Source organism: Grampus griseus (assembly GCF_964374135.1).
Source record: "Grampus griseus genome assembly, chromosome: 8".
NCBI classification, from domain to species: Eukaryota; Metazoa; Chordata; class Mammalia; order Artiodactyla; family Delphinidae; genus Grampus; species Grampus griseus.
In genome coordinates this window covers 9440258-9461463 of record NC_139002.1, presented here as the reverse complement: position 1 = coordinate 9461463, position 21206 = coordinate 9440258, and the positions used below count along the sequence as shown (strand labels likewise).

General features: G+C 46.3%; 1 protein-coding gene across 2 annotated transcripts; it reads right to left on the bottom strand.

The window, feature by feature from the left end:
- Positions 1–3839: 3839 nt before the first annotated feature.
- TMEM218 (transmembrane protein 218) lies at positions 3840–20788 on the bottom strand. 2 transcript variants are annotated; one of them, XM_082661233.1, is made up of 4 exons: positions 20774–20788; positions 11295–11510; positions 10344–10446; positions 3840–6988 (listed from the first exon to the last, which is right to left on the bottom strand). In XM_082661233.1, the coding sequence occupies exons 2-4, from the start codon at positions 11402–11404 to the stop codon at positions 6854–6856; spliced, it is 348 nt and encodes a 115-aa protein (XP_082517359.1). In that variant the 5' UTR covers positions 11405–11510; positions 20774–20788; the 3' UTR covers positions 3840–6853. The 2 variants fall into 2 exon arrangements, with proteins under 2 accessions (XP_082517359.1, XP_082517360.1); XM_082661234.1 differs by having other exon boundaries at positions 20740–20783.
- Positions 20789–21206: the final 418 nt, after the last annotated feature.

The window sequence follows — 21206 nt, the reverse complement described above, 5'->3', positions numbered from 1 at the left end:
TAAGCACAGGCACGGGGGTGACATGACTAGCAAGGTGGGAGGGTGCTGCTGGCTTCGTTCAGGCAGCTGTTACGTGTGCAGCTCGCAGCCCCCTGCAGCTGGCCCCAAACCCTTGGGTCTGCCAGCGCTTGGCATTTCTGTCTGCCTTCTGAAGCTGCCCATTAAGCCCCGATATAGATGTCACCAGCTGTGCCTGTGCTTGTCCTGTCAGGGCTCATGTGGGCCGCTGGGGCAGCGTCCCAGGGCCACAGGGTGGTGTGCTGGGGAGCTGACAACTGGCGTGCCCAGAGGACGCAGTCGTGAGGACACTGGGACCCGCGGGCGAGCCTGTGGGCAGTTCATGGGCAGGATACAAATCCCTCCACGCTGAGACAGGTTATACACACGCCAATGGTGACAAATAGCAAGTCTCAAAGTGCCCGAGACCCACTCTGGCTTTAAAAGCAGGAGTCAGTTGGGATGTCTAAGTCCTCAGGCCCCCAGGGCGGAGCTGCAGCTCAGGTTCAAGAATGCGTCTCTCAAGATCAGGTTTACCTGGGGCTTCCCTGGTGGCACAGTGCTTAAGAATCTGACTGCCATTGCAGGGGATGTGGGTTCGAGCCCTGGTCTGGGAAGATCCCACATGCCACGGAGCAACTAAGCCTGTGCACCACGACTGAGCCCACGTGCCTAGAGCCCGTGCTCCACAACAAGAGAGCTCATGCACTGCAATGAAGAGTAGCCCCTCGCTCACCGCAACTAGAGAAAGCCTGCGCGCAGCAACAAAGACCCAACGCAGCCAAAAATAAATAAAACAAAAAGATCAGGTTTACCTGCCAGCAGCACTCAGGGAAGCCACTAGATGGCGCCATCATCCCACGGTAGAGCCCGTGCCTGGGCTCCCTTTCTGCTTCCTGCAGGGAGACAGGCTCCCTCGCCCACCACTTCTGGGGCAGTGTTGGCAGGGTGTTGTCCCTCCCTGGGCGCTCACTCTGGAGGTCTCCTTCTCAGCCTCACCACTGATGGCTTCGAGCCTTTTCCTCATTAGAAAACAGTGATGACATTACCTCCCTCAGAGGATCGCTATGAATCAGGGAGACAAGTCAGTGTCAATGCACGCCCTGCCCTCAGGCGTTAGTTAGGGGATAAGACGGGAACAGGGAAACGTTTAAACGATGCGACAAAAAACACCAGGGTGGGTGACTCAAGTTGAGAGCCTTCACTGTCCACTCGTCCAGCCTTGAAGGGCCAGGGCTGGCAGGAGGGCAATCCTAGTGGCAATGGAGGAACAAATGTGACCATCCAGAAAGAAGAATGAACAGGAAGGAAGTGAAAACGGACGCGTACCAAGCCCCTAAATGTGTTAGGCCCAGGGACTGGAAAATGAACAGACATTCTCTGGTGCCGGCGGCTCAGTGTGGCGCTAGGGAGATGCACAGGGCGTGTGGGAGCTCGGGGCCAGCCTCAGAAATGAAAGCTGGGTGTAGGTAGGAGTCCGGGGCCCCGGGCCCTGACATCGGTCCTTGCACACCTGGGTCCCAGGCCCAGGATCCCTGCCCCGCAACCCCTCTCTGCAGCTCTGGGCACTGACGGTCCCTGGAGGCCCAGGACCTGCCCCCTCTCTGGGCCTCGGCACTCACTCGGGGCTAATGCATGAGCATTACGTTAATTAGTTATTCATTTAATTTAACTTCACATTTGGTCTCAATTAAGCTTAAAGTGTGCTTCCTTATAGATGTTACAATAGCACTTGTAATTAAAAAGCAGTATCTCTTTGCATGTCTCCTTTAGAGATCCATTGGGAGGCTGGGCTAGTGAGGGGGTGGGGAGAAGCCAAGAAGAGGAAGGCGGCTCCTGGCGGATCTCAGCACTGGGAGGCGGCCACTGTGAGTGAAGTCGGGGGAAGTTATCAACACATCATGGGTGTCGGGTGGGCACCCTGAGAACTGGATAGTGGCACTGGAGCTAATGGGGCAGGTCTCCTGCATGAAGGCGTGGGGTACGGAGAGGATGGAAGAGGGAAGGTAGAAGGAGGCAGTCCTTAGAGGCGGAAGAGGGGCCGGATATGCTGGGGTAGGCAGAATAATGCCCCTCGTCCAGAGGGGTCCATAGCCTAGCTGCCAGGACCGGTGAATGCTATCTTACATGGCAAATGAGACCTGGCAGATGTGGTTAAGGGAGGCAAGAGTGTCAGGTATCAGATTAGAAGATGCTGGCTTAGAAATTTTTTTTTTTAATTTTTAAATTTAAAATTTTGGGCTGCCACGGAGTGACGTGCCGGGATCTTAGTTCCCTGACCAGAGACTGAACCTGTGTCCTCAGGTTCAGTGAAAGCGGCGAGTCCTAACCACTGGACTGTCAGAAGTTGCTGGCTTTGAAGATGGATGCAGGGCCAAGGAATACGGGCAGCCTCCAGAGGCTGGAAAAGACAAGGAAACAGGATTCTCCCCTAGAGCCTCCCAAACCCTGATTTTAACCTTGTGAAACCCATTTTAGATTTCTGGCCTCCAGAACTATAATATATTGGTATTCTTCTAAACGGCTAAGTTTGTGGTAATTTGTTATAGCAGCAATAGGAAACTATTACATGTTCCCAGTGTAAAATGGGGCCAACATCAATATGAAGACAGCAAGAGCAAAGAAATCTGCAAAGATTTAAAAAAAAAAAAAAAGTGGCGAGGATGGCCATGGAGAATTCGGATACCATGTAGATGCCACATGTGTAACTACCCCAAGTTCCCTGAAGGCAGGACCTGGGCTAAATGTACACCCTTTACAATATCCAACGTGTGTGAGGAAAACCAGAAAAATGAACTTTCTCATTCCGTCTGTGGTGCCGGGCCCCAGCTTTGATCTTTGCTGTCATTTCTTAGGTCCCAGGAAACTGAGGCAGGAGGGTGTGTGTTGAGCAGGCTGGGAGTGGGGGGACTGGGAAATTTTTTTTTTTCCTTGAGTAAACAGCAACCAATGTGGTCTGCTAGAGACAGAGATCGAGAAACAAACACACATTCTTGGCTTGTGGCTCTGATTCTTCCACTGGCACCTCTGAAAACCAACCCAAGTATCAAACTTTCTGGGCAGACAGAGCTGAAGAGAGAGCTTGCCGCGTATATCCTTGATACTCAGTCCACAAGCCGCTCCCCCGGTATCTCTAAGCAAAGTCTCACAGCACAGAAACCACCCCCCCACCCCGAAACCAGACGTGATCAGTGAGGCTGTCCCTGAGGTCCACGTGGCTTTTAACTGTGTTGCCCTGGATTCCTGGCCAATTCCTAAGATTCTGGACTTTCCTCTAGATTCAACTGCTTCTCCTTGGTATTCCTTGGTCCCTCCTTTTCCTTTGTTTTCATCTTATGGAGCAACATGATGTAAGGAAGTGAAGAACTGAGGCTGCCTGAGTTCAGGTCCTGAGTCCTGTTTAACCCCTAGCTGAGTGACCTCAAGCAAACCCCTTCACCCCTCTGTGCCTGTTCCCCATCTGTGAAATGGGGGTATTAAGAGCACTTGTTTCACAGGGTTGCTATAAGGATTACATAAGTTAATACTTAAGAAGGCACTTAGAAAAGTGCCTCATACGTGTTTGCTCAATACAATAAAAATTGTGATTTCAGCAAGTGAAGAATAGAATATTCCGAAGTATTGCGTTGGAAATAGAGATGAAAGATTGAACTCCATGGACCACAGCATCCCTTCCAATCCTGAGCTTTTATGCTCCCGCGAGGATAATCAGCGCTTCTCCAGACTCATTTCCATGCGGTTCCCATTCCCGTGTCTGGTAACTTGCTCCTATGTAATAAGAGCCAAATACTTGAAGCTTTATGCCAAGAAGTCATGATAAAATGCTTTTTATTTGTACCATAACTGTTAATTAGGAATTCTTTAATGAAACGTTTACATTTTTTGGATACGGGTCAGGGGAATGGTGGGTACACATAGCTAAGAAATAGTGTTAGCCAATGTAAAAATAAGAAGTTGTTCGAAAGCCAAAACGGATCCTTAAAACCATCGGAGAAATGAAATGTCAGGATCCCGATGCAAAGTGTGAGCCTCACTACTAACAAGCTGGGCAACTTTTAAATTTTTATTTATTTATTTATTTTTGGCTGCGTTGGGTCTTTGTTGCTGCGCGCGGGCTTTCTCTAGTTGCAGCGAGCGGGGGCTACTCTTGGTTGCGGTGTGCGGGCTTCTCATTGCAGTGGCTTCTCTTGTTGCGGAGCATGGGCTCTAGGCATGCAGGCTTCAGTAGTTGTGGCACGTGGGCTCAGCAGTTGTGGCTCATGGGCTCTAGAGCGCAGGCTCAGTAGTTGTGGCGCACGGGCTTAGTTGCTCCGCGGCACGTGGGATCTTCCCGGACCAGGGCTCGAAGCCGTGTCCCCTGAATTGGCAGGCGGATTCTTCTTAACCACTGCGCCACCAGGGAAGCCCCTGGGCAACTTTTTAAACCCCTGTATCTCTCTGCCTGTCTCTCATCTGTGAAATAATTGCAGCAGGTTTCTTTACACATGAATAAAAATCAAAGCAAAACAAAACCCTTCAAGTGCAGCAGCAACAGGATAGAGCTGACAGAAAAGTTGATGTCTTAGAGAACAGATCAAGAAATGGATTACTTTATGTTAGAATAAAAACATTTAAAAATGGTTTGGATCCCTTCATCCCAGGATGGAGTGAGGAAGACAGCCTGGATGCCTCAGAGCCTCATTCTGGGGTGGATTTACTCCACCAGGACCATGCTTCACACCCAGTGCGAGCACAGTCAACGCTGAGTGAGTGCCGACACCTGCTGTGTGCAGCAGGCATGAATGGCAGTGCGTTCCCTAGCAACTGAACAGCGTACAATAACTCTGATGAATTCTTAGATTAAATATCCGATACCATGCATCAGGAAAGAATGTTAGCTTTACTTCTGTTTTACCAGTGAGAAATAAAAGGAACTTGTCAAAAAAATTACCAAGTGTGTTCTGCCGGCTCGCGACAGCGCCACCTAGTGGATCAGAGAAACGTCTCCGCTGTGAACGTTGTGGCGTCCTGCTCATGTGGTTTTCGTCAGGATGCAATTTTAAGAGGCTGTGAAATAACCTGTCTTCTCATATAGAAGCCCTGAACTCTCCCTCCCCCGCTTCCAGACAGTGGGATCACCACAGTCTCGTTGCCGCGGGATCCCCTCCGGGTGGCACCACCTGCGCTAAGGCCATTGATCAAAGAAGGATGAATGGGACCCTGAGATGATTTGTTTGTATTTAAGGGATGCCCTCTAAGCTCTGTCCCCAGGAAGGCCGTGAGCACAAGGGCTGCCGTATTAGCCACTGATTATCGGGGTCCCCCATGTAGAACTCAGTGAAATTCATGTTGTGCCCTCCCAGACTTCTACTTCTGATCCCAACCCTGAGGGTCGTTTTCAGGGCTGGACATGACTTCGTGGCGTATGAAGGTAGGTGACCCATCATTCATGTCACCACTGCTGGTAGTTACAGGATCTACAGAAGCCAGGCTGAGCTAAAATACCCTTTGTACGAAGCATATTTTTGCCCTTAACACACAAGCCGTCATTTACATCTGTGTTTAAAAAAAAAAAAAAAAGATTAGTGTACTACTGGCATTATAGCACGCACTCAATCAAAGTTCTTTTTCCAACTTGTTTTCTGGTTCTTAATTTTAAGCCAGAAATTCCTTCTTCAAATAGCTCTAGGGAGCCAGGATGAGACTTCCAAAATGGAACCAGCCTAGAGCCCCTCTAGTTACTAACAAATTTCACTTGGTCTGGGGGCTTAGGTATAAAGTTATACCTAAGCCTGGGCATATACATTCCTCACCAGCTTTGGAGAAAGAGCTACGAAGATGAAAGAGATGACAGTAACCCCAAATGGACTCTTATGGTAACCAAATAAGGCAACAAAGGCCACCAAATCCTGGAAGCAAAAGAATCCAGAGAGACAGAGCAGCAGGACACACAACTGGCATTTCCATACCCCGCCTCTAATCCCCGAGTGAACCTGAAATATAGCAATGCAAGGTTTAGAAGGCTGTGGCCAGGAGTTCGAGGTGAAAGCCAGTCCTTCAGCTGCTGTTGCTTGCTTTCTTGGAGCAGCGGGAAGCGACACCGTGGCCTCTGTGGAGCCCGGTGTTGTGATATGCGGAGTGCTCCATAACCGGGGCCTGGATACGTCTCCAGGTCATTACACTGAAATAACCTTTTGAACTTTTTTTTTTTTTTTTTTTTTTTTGCGGTACGCGGGCCTCTCACTGCTGTGGCTTCTCCCGTTGTGGAGCACAGGCTCCGGACGTGCAGGCCCAGCGGCCATGGCTCACGGGCCCAGCCTCTCCGCGGCATGTGGGATCCTCCCGGACCAGGGCACGAACCCGCGTCCCCTGCATCAGCAGGCGGACTCTCAACCACTGCGCCACCAGGGAAGCCCACCTTTTGAACTTTGATTGTCTTTCTTTCCCAAATGATCTTGACCTCGTAACTAACAATTTTTCATAGTATCAAAAAGGACCAAGTTCTTCTGTCGATTTGACAGCAGAAGCCAAAGTGCCCCTTTTCCCAAAATTCATTTACTGAAGTCTTCATTGAAAACCTACTCTAAGCAGATCCCTGTTGCTATTTCCTTTTCAAAAGAGATGGAAAATCTGAGGTACAGGTGCTAAGAAGATGGCAATATCCCTCTTAAGCTGGTGAGAATCTCTCCCCAGGGGCAATTTTGCAACCCTGTTTCTGGAAGCCAGGACTCAAGGGATTTGTCTTAGTGATGAAGAGATGATCCTCCAATCTTTAGGCAGGAAGGCTGTCAAAACAAGACTCCAAACAGTACCTTTCTGCTCATCAATGACATCAAAGCGAGGGAAAGAACAGGGTCTTGGTTTTCCTGAAGATGGCTCAGTGGGACCGCAGTGGTTTGGCATAGATTGGCTCCACGATGTGATGGATTAGAACCAAGAAAAGGCTCCCAAGGAAGACAAGAGTGATGAAAGCCAGCAGGACATAGCGGCCAATGAAAAAGGCATCTACAATCTGGAGAAAGAACCATCAAAAACGAAATTACTGTCACTTCCGCACCCCGGCTGTGCTCATCTGTAATCTCTGATGAATGGGCCCAGAGTCTGTCCATATTTGTAACTTACAGTAACATCCTGCCCTGAGTCTACCCTGCAAATGGATAAGAAAGAACCTTTTTTCAACGTGCTGAGCCAGAAATACAAGATAAAGAGAGGCTTAATGAAGTCCAGGGAACAAATGGCTCCAGTAGGAGGTTCACAAACACTCTGAAGACCCTGGACGAGTCCTTTTCTGTTCTGAAATCAGTTCTCGGAAAGAGTTAATGAGAAGTTTGCTTGCTTGGTCTCTGAAAGGCTCATTAAGTGGCTGTCAACTTTTCATCATGGAGAATTTTAAACATACATAAAGATACGACAGTATAATAAACCCCACACACCCAGGACCCAAGCCCTCACATCATCAACCCATTGCCAACTCAGGAGATGTCATTTTCAAAATGAAAAGGTGACTCTAAAACTTTCATCAGAAGAGTTCTGAACCCTAAAATTCGTAAGCCAGCATTCCAAGGGTTGGGGGAAACAGTCATTTTCCTGAGATACTGAAACACGAAGAGGAGAGATAACTTGCCCCAATTCGTACAGTGGCTGCTTGACAACCAGTTGTACTTGAGGCCCCGAAACTGTTGGTCTTTGCTGACATAAACCTATGATTGGTGTTGGCCCTCCCTGCTTGTCTACTGTTCACAGCCAGAGCTCTGTTTTCCGCAGATCCAAATGGTGCTGCTTAAGTCCGGGCAGGAAAAAGCAGTTTAATCTACAGACTTAAGGGAGAAGCAGCACAAACCAAGTGACTGGGGACTTCACAGCTTCCGGAAGATTCCAGAACCCAGCACCTGAAGAGAACCCAAAATACCTGAAGGCCGACTGTGGTTGACAGAACAATGGCCCTAAAATGTCCACATCCTCATCCCCAGAAAGTCCGAATATGTTAAATTACATGACAAAGGAGCATTAAGGTTGTAGATGGAATTGAGGTTGCTAATCAGCTGACCTTAAAATAGGGAGATTGGCCCGAACTGTCCAATACAGTGGCCCAGTGTAATCACAAGGGTCCTTAGAAGTGGTAGAGGGATGCAGGAGAGAGGGTCAGAGAGAAGGATGTGAGGACGGAGGCAGAGTCAGAGAGACGTTACTTTGCTGGCTCTGAAGATGGAGCAAGAGGACTGCAAGCCGAGGGTGGCCTCCGGAAGCAGGAAAGGGCAAGGAAACATTCTTCCGCGGAACCTCCAGAAAGGAAGACAGCCCTGCCAACCCCTTGATTTTAGCCCAGTGAGGCTGATTTGGGGCTTCTAATCTACGGAACTATATAAGATAGTAAATTTGTGTTGTAAGCCACTAATTTCGTGGTCATTTGTTACAGCAGCAGTAGGTAACTAATACAGTGGCGATACACAAAGCACCTGTCAAGTCCGAGCTCTGCTGTGATCCCTGAGTTCCAAAGACACCAAGAAGGAAAGGGCTGCTCCAGAGATTACCCTGACAGCCGACTTACAACAAAGGTCAGCTTGCTGAGATAGCTTTAACATAACCTTGACCTTGGCTCCAGGACTGAACAAGTCTCTCGCGAGCTGCATGTTTGCTGGTTCGACAGGGTTCCCTTTTTAATTAGCCAATTAGCAGGCCTGGGTGAGCAAGGCCCAGGCCATGTATTATTGATACAGTATTGAGCCAAGCTGCTGAAGGAGCTGGTGCTCAAAACCTGAAAATGAGATCCTGCTGGCCATGCTGACGAACATATTTTGCTCAAAGCCCATTCTGCTCTCCTGGGTCTGAAACTCATATGACAGAGGAAAGAGGGATTGATTTTGAAACAGTGTTTACTCTGTGCCCTTCTTCCAATGTTCACATCCACAGCAATCCAGAAATACGCAGCCTTCACCGCTCTCCCCATTTTAGACAGGAAAACCAGGGTGGGAGTCTGCGCCCCAGCTCACACACACAGTCCTGACACAGTCAGAGTGGTTTCCAAATGGTGACCAAAAAAAACCTGGCATGTATGAAAATAATTCCTCAGTTTTGTGTGGTAAGTATTATTTCCCTTGGAATTTTCAAAATGAATTTCCTCCCTTTTGCCATGGTCAGTCCTAGATAGAACTGGAAATGTGTGCCGATTTTAGTTCAGGAGTTACATCATTTTGTGTTCAGGAGTTACATCATTTTGTTTAGTCTAGTGTCTAGTGTCAAAATGGTTGCCTCTGCACTTGCTGCGAAGGCCCCTAATATTCTGTGGAGTCCCCAACAAGGAAGGTTTTGAAGACAGACCTCAGCTTGAATCCTTGATCTGCCTCTTCCTATACATGTATGATCTTGGGCAAGTTACCCTAACCCCTTCCAGCCTCGGCATCCTTACCTATGAACTGGGGACACTAACAGCACCTGTGTCATACCACTTAGGGTTGTCCTGAGGTTTAAATGAGAGCTTGTAAACGACAGGCTTAGCACAGGACCTGGCACACAGTGATGCCTTAAAAAACGTTAGCTGTTATCACCGTGACAGCTTAAAAATTAAAACAGAGGAAAGAAGCTGCTCGAAAAAGTAATGGGACACAGGAAGTCAATACTGTGATCAAGATCGTGGGGACCTGAGACCAGCTCTGTATGGCAAAGCCAGAGCCCCAGTCAGGAATGAACCAGAATGGGTGGGGTCTAGGAGAGATGGTAAAAATCCACGTAGACAGGTAGGTGCTGGGAGATGTGGTTCTAGAAACGAGGACCAAAGGGGCCTCGCCAAAGGCTGTTAGTATTAAACGCACCAACCTCTACAACTTCCGCTTTCCAGAGAAGCGCCCCTCCTTCCTCACTGCTCTTCTCTATGGACAGTGCTCGCTCCATGCCACAAGTGGAAAAACGCAAACACACGGAGGTGAAAAAGCATGTCGTTCAGCACCGGAGAGCACTGCCTACGTGCTGCCCGGGATGCGAGTTTCTGAGCCAAGGCCAGCAGGAGTGGGAGCCTCTTACTCAGGACAGGCTCTTCCCGCCTGTCTGCTCGGCTCCGGCCCTCACACCATGAGGTGGCTTCTGGGCTTACGGCTCTTTCCACTTGATGCAAACTGGAGACGAGAACAGATTAGGCAAATAGCTGCCTGGGGGTGTTGCAAGGGGGCATCGGAAGAACTGTCTCTTCCTGGGGGAGGGGGGAGGGGGTTAAAACTCCCTCTGAGCTCCCCCGATCCTGGTTTCAACTTTACAATTTTTCTAACACATTTCCGCCCTCCTGGCATCAGGGACCATGTGGGGCAGGATGGAGGTCCAGAGCAAGAGAAAGAAGAGACACAACTCAGGATGCAAAACAAAACCCATGGTTTTACCTTCATCTCAGCCTCAGGAACTGGGAATTCACTGGCTCGGGGGAAGAGCAACAGAACCGCCGTGATAATCAGAGCACCGAGGAACACGAAAATGACGGAGAACCTGGGAGTGAAAGACAGAGGGTTAAAAGCACTGTTCAGTCTCCTCTCTATTCAGCTAGGCCGGGACTGGCTCTTCCCTGGGCGGATATCCTGTTTCAGTCCATTAACAGGGCCCAGTGTGCTGCCCACACCGCCCAGGGAATTTAGAAATGTTTTCCCCTTCATCCCCAAACCCTTCTTCCCAGACAGGTACCAGCGGGATGCGTTCCTGTTTATTCCTGGGAACTCCAAATTCCTAAGAATGGGAATTGGTGGTTTTTATCTTTGCCTCTGTGCAGTCTTGATCAGGAAAAAGTGAAGCAGCTCATCCCCCAAGTGCTGTGTTTTAAACCAGAAAACTTTAGTAAATGATGTAACTTGCTGATTTGTACCTACACTGTCTGGCCAGGGAATGTGACTCCATGGTGACCTTAGAGTCAGTTTATGGCCTGATTCTTTCTTAAGTCAATGCCAGCCCAAGTCACCTACGACTCTTCAGCGTCCCAGGGCCCAGGTCAGGAGCCTTAGGGGCTGGACCCAGTGCCTGCTGTAAATCTCAACAATTAAGAAACACGCACACATACAACCCCAAGAAACTCAACAGGCAGTGAAAGCGGATTCTCTTTCCATCCCCTGTGTCCCCATCTCCTCAACACTGAGAGCTGACAGATACCACTCCCCTTCTCCTCCCACCTCTGCATCCGAGCATAAATAACGCAGTTAGTCCTTATGATGACGTGAAAATGCAACTCATTCAAACTGCCAGTAATTACAACAATGAGCTTCTGAATTCTAAACGTTTCATGAGCATCAGTGATTGCACTTCTAATTGCTTTTACCTGGGACTCCTGGCTGGAGAGAAGGCCTTACCTAGCTATACCTGAGGCTCTGGATAGCAGCAGACACAGCAGCAGCACTGACACCCAGAGCAGGGCGAGGATGAACACGCCAGCCCCCACGCCCAGCACGGTGCCAGCCATGCGGCGGGGGGCAGCTGAGAGCTGCAGGCCTGGACCCCCCGGCCTGATGAGCTGTCTGTCCCTGGTGCTGTGGGTACCGCCAGGCTTCCGTGCGCTCCTGGGTTTCCTGGTGGGTGGTCAAACACAGAAAGTCCCAATTCATTCTGGGGAATTTTTGATGATTGCTGTGGTAGGAGGATTCGTCAATACAGGTCTTTGGGAATGTCGAGTCCCTTAATAGGAATTACAAATTTAGAACCCAAACCTTTCTTTTTGGTGAGGACTGAGAAGCTGCTTTCTGCTCCACGTGGGTCATTTCAAATTCGGAATCTGAGTTTGTCTTCCCACAACCCACAAGCTGGATTCTCCCCTGATACAAAACCCTAACCGAGGGCTGTAAAAGGTACCAGGACCTGAGGGCTCCAGGGCCCACGAGAAGTCGTAGCTCTCGGGTCTACGGTGCGAGCTGTGACTTAAGTCTGTGGTGCGAGCTGTGACTCAGCAGGCAATCACAAGACAGAACTCCTAATCCTTGCAGAAGAAGAAGAGCCATCACTGTTCCTGAACATTCACTTGTGCTAAGTACCTTACAAATATAGCTCATTCAATCATGGCAATAAGCTTCTGAGGTAGGTACCATATCCACGTTACAGAAGACGTAACTGAGGTATGATGTGATGGGACAGTATTAACCAACCCGGTGGCTTACAACAGACAGCTATACTCTCACAGTTCTGGAGGCCAGAATTCTGAAATTAATGTGTCAGCCAGGTCACACTTTTTTCCAAAGGCTCTAAGAGAGAATTCTTCCTGCCTCTTCCAGCTCCTGGCGGCCCCAGGTGTTCCCTGGCTTGTGGCTGCATCACTGCAATCTCTGCCTCTGTCTTCACATGGCCTCCCCTGTGTCTCTGTCTTCTTCCTGTCCCATCTCTTATGGGGACACTTGTCATTGGATTTAGTTCCACCCAAATGATCCATCATGATCTCATCTCAAGATCCTTAACTTAATTGCATCTGCAAATAAACCTGTCCCATTCACAGGTTCCAGGGGTTAAGATGTGGACATATCTTTCTTGGGGCCACCATTCAACCCACTCCAGGGTAACACCATATAGTACCTCCCCTGATTTTCCCTTTCAGTATCAGAGGCAAGCCTTAAGCAAACAATTTCCTCCTCAGGCTGATGGTTTTCTTTACCCTAATGGCTTAAATACCACAAAAATGATTACCTATGAGAATTTCTGTTATAAAGATATTGGAAAGTAAGTCCTAAGCATGAACTGCTAACCAACAAAACCCCACATATATTCACTCAACATTTATTTATTTTATTTATTTTTTTGGCCACACGGAGAGGCATGTGGGATCTTAGTTCCCCAACCAGGGATCGAACCCGCGCCCCCTGCATTGGAAGCGTGGGGTGTTAACCACTGGACTGCCAGGGAAGTCCCAGTCAACATTTATTTTGCACCTACCTTGTAGAGCATTGCTACAAGCTGGGGATCACAAGGTAAACAAGACATTTCTTCTGACAGAAGCTTAAGACCTATTGGAGAACACTGTTACGCAGACAACTTTCCATTCTGATCAGTAGGAAAAACAAAGTGCAATGGGAATTGAGATGTGAGAAGGGCTTTACAAAGGAGGTGACTCTGCCTGGGCCCATTTAGGAGAGAACCATGGCCAGAGGACAGAGTAAGGGAGAGGTGGGCAGAGAGGCCTGGCAGCAGATGGGCGTGGCCCCCTTGCCCATTCTCCCCTCATTAGACACAGGGGTGTCGGGTGTCCTCAGTAACTCAATATGCCAAGGGTTTTCCCATCTCTGGGTCCTTGTGCCTGCTGTTTCCACTGCCTGGAATGAACCCCTGACCGCAAAGAAGCCGCCTACCATTTGCAGGACTGGCTTCTCCTCATGCTTCTGACCCAGCTTTAAACACAGCGTCCTCAGAGCGGTCTTCCCTGACCATCCTATAGCTAAAGAAACCCACCTTCACCCTAGTCCCTTCAGAGGGCACTTCGCAAACTGTAGTTCACATTCTGATTTATTGTTCACAGGTTTACTTTCTGTCTCTCCAGCTGGAATAGTAAACTCCAGGAGGGCAGAGACTTTGTATCTTGCTCACTACAGTCTCGCCGGTTCTTTTCTACAGAGGTTGTAAGTAATAGATATTTGTTGGATGAATACATGAAGCAGTGCTAACAAGCCCACAAAAGTCCAATGAAGGAGTGATGGGATCGTATCTAATTTTAGAGAAAGATGACTGTGGCTTCTGGTCAATATGCTGGACAGAGCTGACACGGGAATTACCCCACACAACAGCAAACACATAGAAAGGCTTAATAAAATAGATGAAAAGAATTTAATACACAGTGCAGCTTGAAAGCAATAAAGGGAAATCCTTAAGTACTATAAACAAAAATGTAACTCAAAGCCTGGATAGTACGCAGGAGCTGAGCCCAAAGACCTGCAGGGGTCCTGGAACCAGGTGCAAACCTTAGGAGTGGTCCTTTCCTCAACAGGTGAGGCCTCAGACCCATGATACAGAGAACTAGAACTGAGAACAAGGTATAAAAATGGGCTCTGTAAGGGCTCAGCTGTCTTTGAAACAGGGACTAAAAAATTTGATGCTGACGTGGCTGGAAGAAAGCAGGCCAAGTTCCTGAGCCTATGGGTGAAAAAAGAACAACCCAAGAGAAATCTGCATCCCCATCCTTCATCACATGCGGGAGAGGGGTTCGGATCCCACTAGCACGGAGGTGTGGGAATCCCAAGTAGTAAGAGTAACATGAAAACTACACGAACAGTGAGAAGCCCATGGGATCCCAGCATAGACAGATGGAAACCTCTCTGGAGGGAGGTCAGCATGCAAGGTTCCCACTGGAGTGAGTGTAAAATAGAGGTTTTCAGACATACAAAGACTGGAATGGAGTTCAGCTCGCATAGATATACTTCACCAAGAAGGAAAATGAACTGAGAAAGAAGGTGTGAGATGTAAGGAGGAAAGGTGAGAAAAATATTAGTAAATACTGACAGTAAAGACTTCTTTAATGATAAGGACTAATTTCTTGATGAGTTAAAAACAAGGAAGAATGAAAATATTTGTCGACAAGTGGAAGGTGAGAAAGGACAGCTCAAAGTTAAATCATTCCATAGTTATTATTTTGCTCTGAGGAGGTGAGAGTTAATGATTTTACCTATAGGCTTTGTTAAGCTAAACATGCATGTTAAACACCAGATAACATAAATAGGATGAATAACTTCCATACTAGTAGAGTGAGAAAAATAAAGGAAGAAAGCAGAAGGCAGGAGTGGAAAGAAACAAAGGAAAATACAGAATAAGACTGTAAAAATAAGCCCAAATATAACAGTAATCATAGTAAATGTAAGCAGATTACACTTGACTATTAAAAGAGATTCTTATATTAGATTTTTTTTTGAACAGCTCTTTATAAAAGCTGTGCAGAAAGCATAATGAGAGAGAGGCTGAAAATAAAGAGAGTGAAAAAGACATACAAAGCAAATACTACCAAAACAAAAAGAGGGGAAAAGGGGAATTGTTCAATGGATACAGAGTTTCAGTTGTGCAAGATGAAAAAGTTCTAGAGATCTGTTACACAATGATGTGAATATACTTAACACTGCTGAACACTCAAAAATGGTTAAGGTAGTAAATTTTATATATGTGTTTTTTACCACAATTACCAAAAAAAAGAAAAAAACAAAACAAAACAAAATACAGTCTGGTAAAGCAATATCAGTATCAAGCAAAACGGAATGTAAAGCTTTGAAAATTATTAATAACGACAGTCACAAAAGGAATAATTTAACAAAAAAATACAACTCAAAACACATGGACCTAAAACAAAGCCTCAAAACATATAAAGCCAAAACTGAATCACCGCAATAAATGGAAAAGCCCACAAATTTCGTGCAAGATTTTAATATACCTCTCTCAGAAACTGATAGATCAAGCAGCTAAGAATAAACACTTGACAAGGAGGATATACAAATGGCCAACAAATACGTGAAAAGGTGCCCAACTTCATAAGTCATCAGGAAATTGCAAATGAAAACCAAAATGCAGTACCTCTAGACACCTACCAGAACGGCTAAAATGAAAATGACAGATAACACCAAGTGTTGACAAAGATGTGGAGTAACTGGAACCCTCATACCCTGCTGGTGAGTGTCTACCAGTAGACTACCAGTAGTTGTTACTACCGCTTTGGAGACTCCTTGGTAATATCTAATAAAGCTGAATGTCCATGAACCCTAGATTCAGCTCTTCTCTTCCTGGGTGTGTCCCCGACAGACATATACACATAAGTTCACTAAAAGACATGTACAAAAGTTCAACGCAGCCCTATTTGAAATAGTTAAAAACTGAAACAACCTAAATATCCATCAGTCGAATAGATAAAGTGTGGTATTATACATACAATCTCTTCATTCATACAATGGAATAGTAGAAAGCAGCAAAAATGAACAAACTACAACTATACCCAGCAATGTGGGTGTTTCGCAAATATTGAGTGTAAAAAGCTAAAGGCCAAAGAGTTCATACTGTATAATTCCACATATATAATGTTTAAAACCAGGTCAAACTAATTTTGGGGTTAGAAGTCAGGAGTGTGGTTCCCTTGTAGAAAGTAGTGACTGGAGGGGGTCTGAAGGGGGTTCTGGGGTGCTTATGAAATTTTGTTTCTTCATCTGGGTGTTGGTTACATGGCTTTGTTAATTCTGTTAAATTGTATCTAGCTGTACACTTCTGATTTGCATATTTTTCGGTATGTGCATTATACCTTTTTTTTTTTCCAAAAAAGTTTACTTCAAAGAAAGTCTGAAGAGATATACCAGACAAATGCAATATATGGGCTTTGTTTGGGTCCTGATTCAAACAAACCAACTATACAAAAACTTGTATGAGATGACTGGGGAAATCTGAACAGTATCTGGATACTTGATGATATTAAGGAATTGCTGTTTAGTTTTTAAATGAAAAATATTGTTTTTTAAAAAATGTGGGGACTTCCCTGGTGGCGCAGTGGTTGGGAATCCGCCTGCCAATGCAGGGGACATGGGTTCGAGCCCTGGTCCGGGAAAATCTCATGTGCCATGGAGCAACTAAGCCCATGCACTATAACTACTGAGCTTGCGCTCTAGAGCCTGTGAGCCACAACGACTGAGCCCGCATACTGCAACTGCTGAGGCCCGCCTGCTGCAACCACTGAAGCCAGTTCGCCTAGAGCTCGTGCTCCGCAACAAGAGAGGCCACTGCAATGAGAAGTCCATGCACCGCAACGAAGAGTAGCCTCCGCTCGCTGCAACTGGAGAAAGCCCACGCGCAGCAACGAAGACCCAGTGCAGCCAAAAATTAATAAATAAATAAATAAATTAATTAATTAAAAAATGCGATGGTGTTGTGGTTATATTGCTAAAAGATTATTTCTGATATACAGGTACACACACACACGCACACCAGAGATAAGAGAAATCGATGTCTGGGAACTTTTTAATTATTCAGGGGAGAGGAGAAGACGGGGGCTAATATGAAACAAGGCTGGTCATGAGTTAACTGTTGAAGCTGGGTGGCGAATACATGAATGTTTGCTATACTATTTTCTGTACTTCTGAATATATTTGAAACTTTTGCAATAAAAAGATGTGTGTATGAATAAGTATACATGTATAAGTAGGAATAAATCCAACAAAAGATGTGAAGTTTTTTTTTTTTTTTTTTTTTGCGGTACGTGGGCCTCTCACTGTTGTGGCCTCTCACGTTGCGGAGCCCAGGCTCCGGACGCGCAGGCTCAGCGGCCGTGGCTCACGGGCCTAGCCGCTCCGCAGCATGTGGGATCTTCCCAGACCGGGGCACAAACCCGTGTCCCGTGCATCGGCAGGTGGACTCTCAACCACTGTGCCACCAGGGAAGCCCATGAAGATTTTTATAGCAAAAATTATAAAACTTTATTTGAAGATACATATTTTTAAAAGGCCTGAATAGAGAAATAACCCATGTTCCTGAATGGATGGGATGGTTTAATATTGAAATATCTCAATTTTCCTTAATCTATCAGTTCAATGCAATTCTAACCAAAATCTCAAAGTAATTTTTTGTGGAACTTGAAAACTGATCCTAAATTCATATGGAAAAGCAAAAGCCCAAGAATAGCGAAAACAATTTTGAGAACAGGATGGAAACTTGCCTTTCGTGTTACCAACTGCTGCAAGACACATTATAAAACCAAGGTAATTAAAACAGTGTGATAGTGGCATAAAGACACGTGAGCCAGTGGAATAAAACGGAGAACCCAGAAGCAGATCCATGCATTTATGAGAACTTCGCACAAGACAGAGTTGGCTTTATACTCAGTGGGTAGAGGATTTCATAGATAGTGTTGGGACAAGTGATTATCCAATCAGAAAAGAATAAAACCAGATCTCTACTTTATATCATACGCAGAAGCCAATTTTAAATGGAAAGTAATTCATAATAAAACAGCATATGTTTAAATATACAAATGTTCAGGCTGACTACACTAGAATACATAAGGAAGTAACGCACTCAGATGCTCGCACCTAAACTTAGAATCACCATGAACGCAAAAGCTACAAATGCTGGCTGATGTAGGTGTGTTATACGGCAACTCAAATACCACGAGCTGGGCTGCCTTCAGGTACGGGGTTTTCTAGAGCGATGAACAACTCTTGTTAAAAAGTTCCAAACCACAAATAAGCATACTTTCCCCTTGATTTACATTAGAGTGCATTCCTGGAAATTTTACTATATTAAACTGTGCCAAAAAATACATTATGTTTATACAAAAAATGGAGTTAGGTTCTAGGCTCACATTATAAATGAGTATCCTGTGAGACCCTCAAAAGTTGTGCAGGAGGAAGGACAATTCTTTACTGTGAGGGGCTGTCCAGTGTACTGCAGGACTTCTAACGTCCCCAGACCTTCTTTGTAAACCCTGGTAGTGTCCCCAAAATCACAATAATAACCAGAGGTGCCCTCACGAATTCCAAAATGACCAAAGGGGCATTACCATCCCCTTAAAGAACCATGGTCCTAGATAAACTCTGGCATAAAGAGACAGGTAGAAGGGTGTTCATAATAGCAAAACATCTGAAAAAATCTAAATGTCCATCAGTAAGGGAATGGGTATTATATACTCAGAATGAACACTTAAAATGAATGAACTTGAGCTAGCCTTATTGAAATGAATGTATCTCAAAACAATATTGAGTCTAAAAGCAAGTTGCAAAATGAAGCCCACAGTACTATGCTACTTGTATCTTTAAAATTTTAAAAATACCTAAATAGCAATATACATATAGTTTATGAGCTACACATATACAGTAAACATAAACGTGGGCATAAATGATGGAAAGCAATTTCAGAAGAGCGTTTGTCTCTGGGGAGGGAGGAAGGAAAGAGAATGAGCCCTGCTTAGAATCTGCAGGAATTAGGAGGTACTGACCCCAGTGCAGAAGCTGGCACTGGAGGGCTGCCTGCTGGGGGCCCGAGTGGTGTGTTTAAAGGACAACAGTCGCTATGCGCTTTCAAATCACAGAAGCATGCAGGAAAAAGGGTGGAAGGGTGTAATCCGGATACACTGCTCCCCATTTTCTGTCAGCGCGTTAACAGATGATGACACATCGATGGCATTTTGGTAGCGTGACAATTGATTTTTCCCAGACTTGCATTTTATTTCATTATAAAAGTAGAGGCATTATCCTAATATTTTAAAATTCAAACCTTATTGAAGTGTTTAAAGTAGAAAAAAAGTGTGCAAGTGACCCCCCGCCCAATTATCTTTGAAGGTTTGGAACAGCTATAAAGGAAAATGAAGAAGAATCTTCCAGAAGGGCAGTTCACTCCTGTAACCCACTGTTTCCTTTTTTCTTTCTTAAAGATTTATTTTTTATTGAGGTAACACTGGTTTATAACATTATATGTTTCATGTGTACAACATTATATTTCCACTTCTATATGCCCTACTGTGTGCTCACCATCAAAAATTTAGTTTCCATCTGTCACCCTACATTTGATCCCCTTTACCCATTTTGCACCCTCCCCACCTCCCCCTCTGATAATCACTACTCTGTTCTCTGGATCTATGTCTTCTTCTTGTTTGGTTTGGTTTGTTCATTTTTGTTTGTTTATTCCACGTATGAGTGAAATCATACGATATTTGTCTTTCTCCGTCTGATTTAAGCACTGGTAGGGACTTTGAGGATACAAAGGAAATGTGATGTCACTCTTGCCTTAATAGCCTGTGGTTCGTTAACATCAACAGCAAATGAAACAATTAGGAAACACTAAAGAAAGATATGACAATGTGCCAAACTTAATTTATAGTTAATTTCCCAAAAAAATACTACTACTACCACATATCTGCAGGAGCACTGTCGTCCTCAGAGCACTTCTTCACTTGTATTATTTGGGGGAAATATTGCTTTGGCTGGAGTTACTGTGGGTCTTCATGGTACAGCTAGAACTAATGCTGGGCCCTGGCATATGGGTAGGAATGGGAAAGGTGAATCAGAAATGGAAGGGGATCCACGGAGAGAAAACAGTTTGAACAAAGAGGGTGAGACAAGATTGGCCACTGAGTATCTGGGGAATAATGTGGAGACTGGCCTCAGCCAGAGCAGAGGCAAATAATGGACAATAACACTGTGTAGACCAACTGTTCAGGACCAGTTCTGGGCCTTTAATATTTGGGGAGAAAGTGTTTAAAAGCTTGAGATTTGGAGTTAACCTTCTTATACTCCTAGTGATCACACTGACTTTAGTTAAATTATAAACTAAGAATAGGGCATGACTGAGGAAGCACGGCAAACTTCTTACATCTTCCTGAATGGAGATAACGTTTTAGGTTTTCTCTCTCATAAGAAGGAGCCCTCCCCCAAAACCCAACTCTGTCCTCCCTTAACTGGGAGAAGGTATTAGTCTAATTTCCCTCCCCCCCCCCCCCCCCCCGTCGCAGATTCAAACTGGCGACAGGAAAACAGTGCCCACAGATCTCATCTTCAGAATTTTCGCCCGCTATCTACCAGTAGTTGGGAGAGAGATTAAGGTTTCGGTCACAAGGTATTTCGAATCGGGCACTGACATTTCACTTTCTTAAGAGCATGAGAAATAAAGCATTCTTGCCTTTTCCACCCCCAATTCAGCAATTATTGGCCGCCAGGCCTTGGGTCCAGATCGGCGGTGAGGGTAGCCTGAGAGGTCCCTGCACCGCCATCCGCCCACGCCTTCCTCTAGCCGTCTCAGCCCCATCCCCTGCCATTCTCTCCTCTCCGCGGCCACCTCCACTCATCTCACTTCCACCCCCATCCCCCTCACCTGGCTCCCCATTTCCCGGGTCCCCTACTCACACCTCTCAGTCCGGCCTGTTTCAGCCCACAGGGGATTTGGTCTACTCAGGGCGAATCACAAGTGGGCTTTCATCCAGGCAATTCCGGATTGGCTAATCAGCGCCGCTCTTTCAACTCCCAAATTCCCCCTCATTTGCTTACACCCACCGCGGCTCCGGGCAACGCGGAGCGTGGTGGGTGGGCACGTCGCCCTCCGTTACGCATTCCGATTGGTCGGTGCCTGTTGGTCCTGGAACCGGCCTCATGTTCTATTGGATAGAGACAGTCCTGGCTCCCCACGCTCGCCCCACCCCGTTGTCAATCACACCGTCCCTTAGGTAACCCACGGGACCATTGGTCAGTCTAGCCTGAGGGCGGGTTGTTGGGCGGAAGAGTTGCTTTCCCGGCTTGCCTCGCTGTTACCATGGAGGCAGGACGGCAGTGCTCTGAGGCGGA

Coding starts and splice junctions, on each gene's coding strand:
- TMEM218 (XM_082661233.1), bottom strand. CDS start 11,404: ATGGCTGGCACCGTGCTGGGCGTGGGGGCTGGCGTGTTCATCCTCGCC. Junction 10,447..11,294: donor AGAGCCTCAGGTATAGCTAG/GTAAGGCCTTCT, acceptor TTTCACTCCCAG/GTTCTCCGTCATTTTCGTGT. Junction 6,989..10,343: donor TTCCTGAGGCTGAGATGAAG/GTAAAACCATGG, acceptor TTCTTTCTCCAG/ATTGTAGATGCCTTTTTCAT.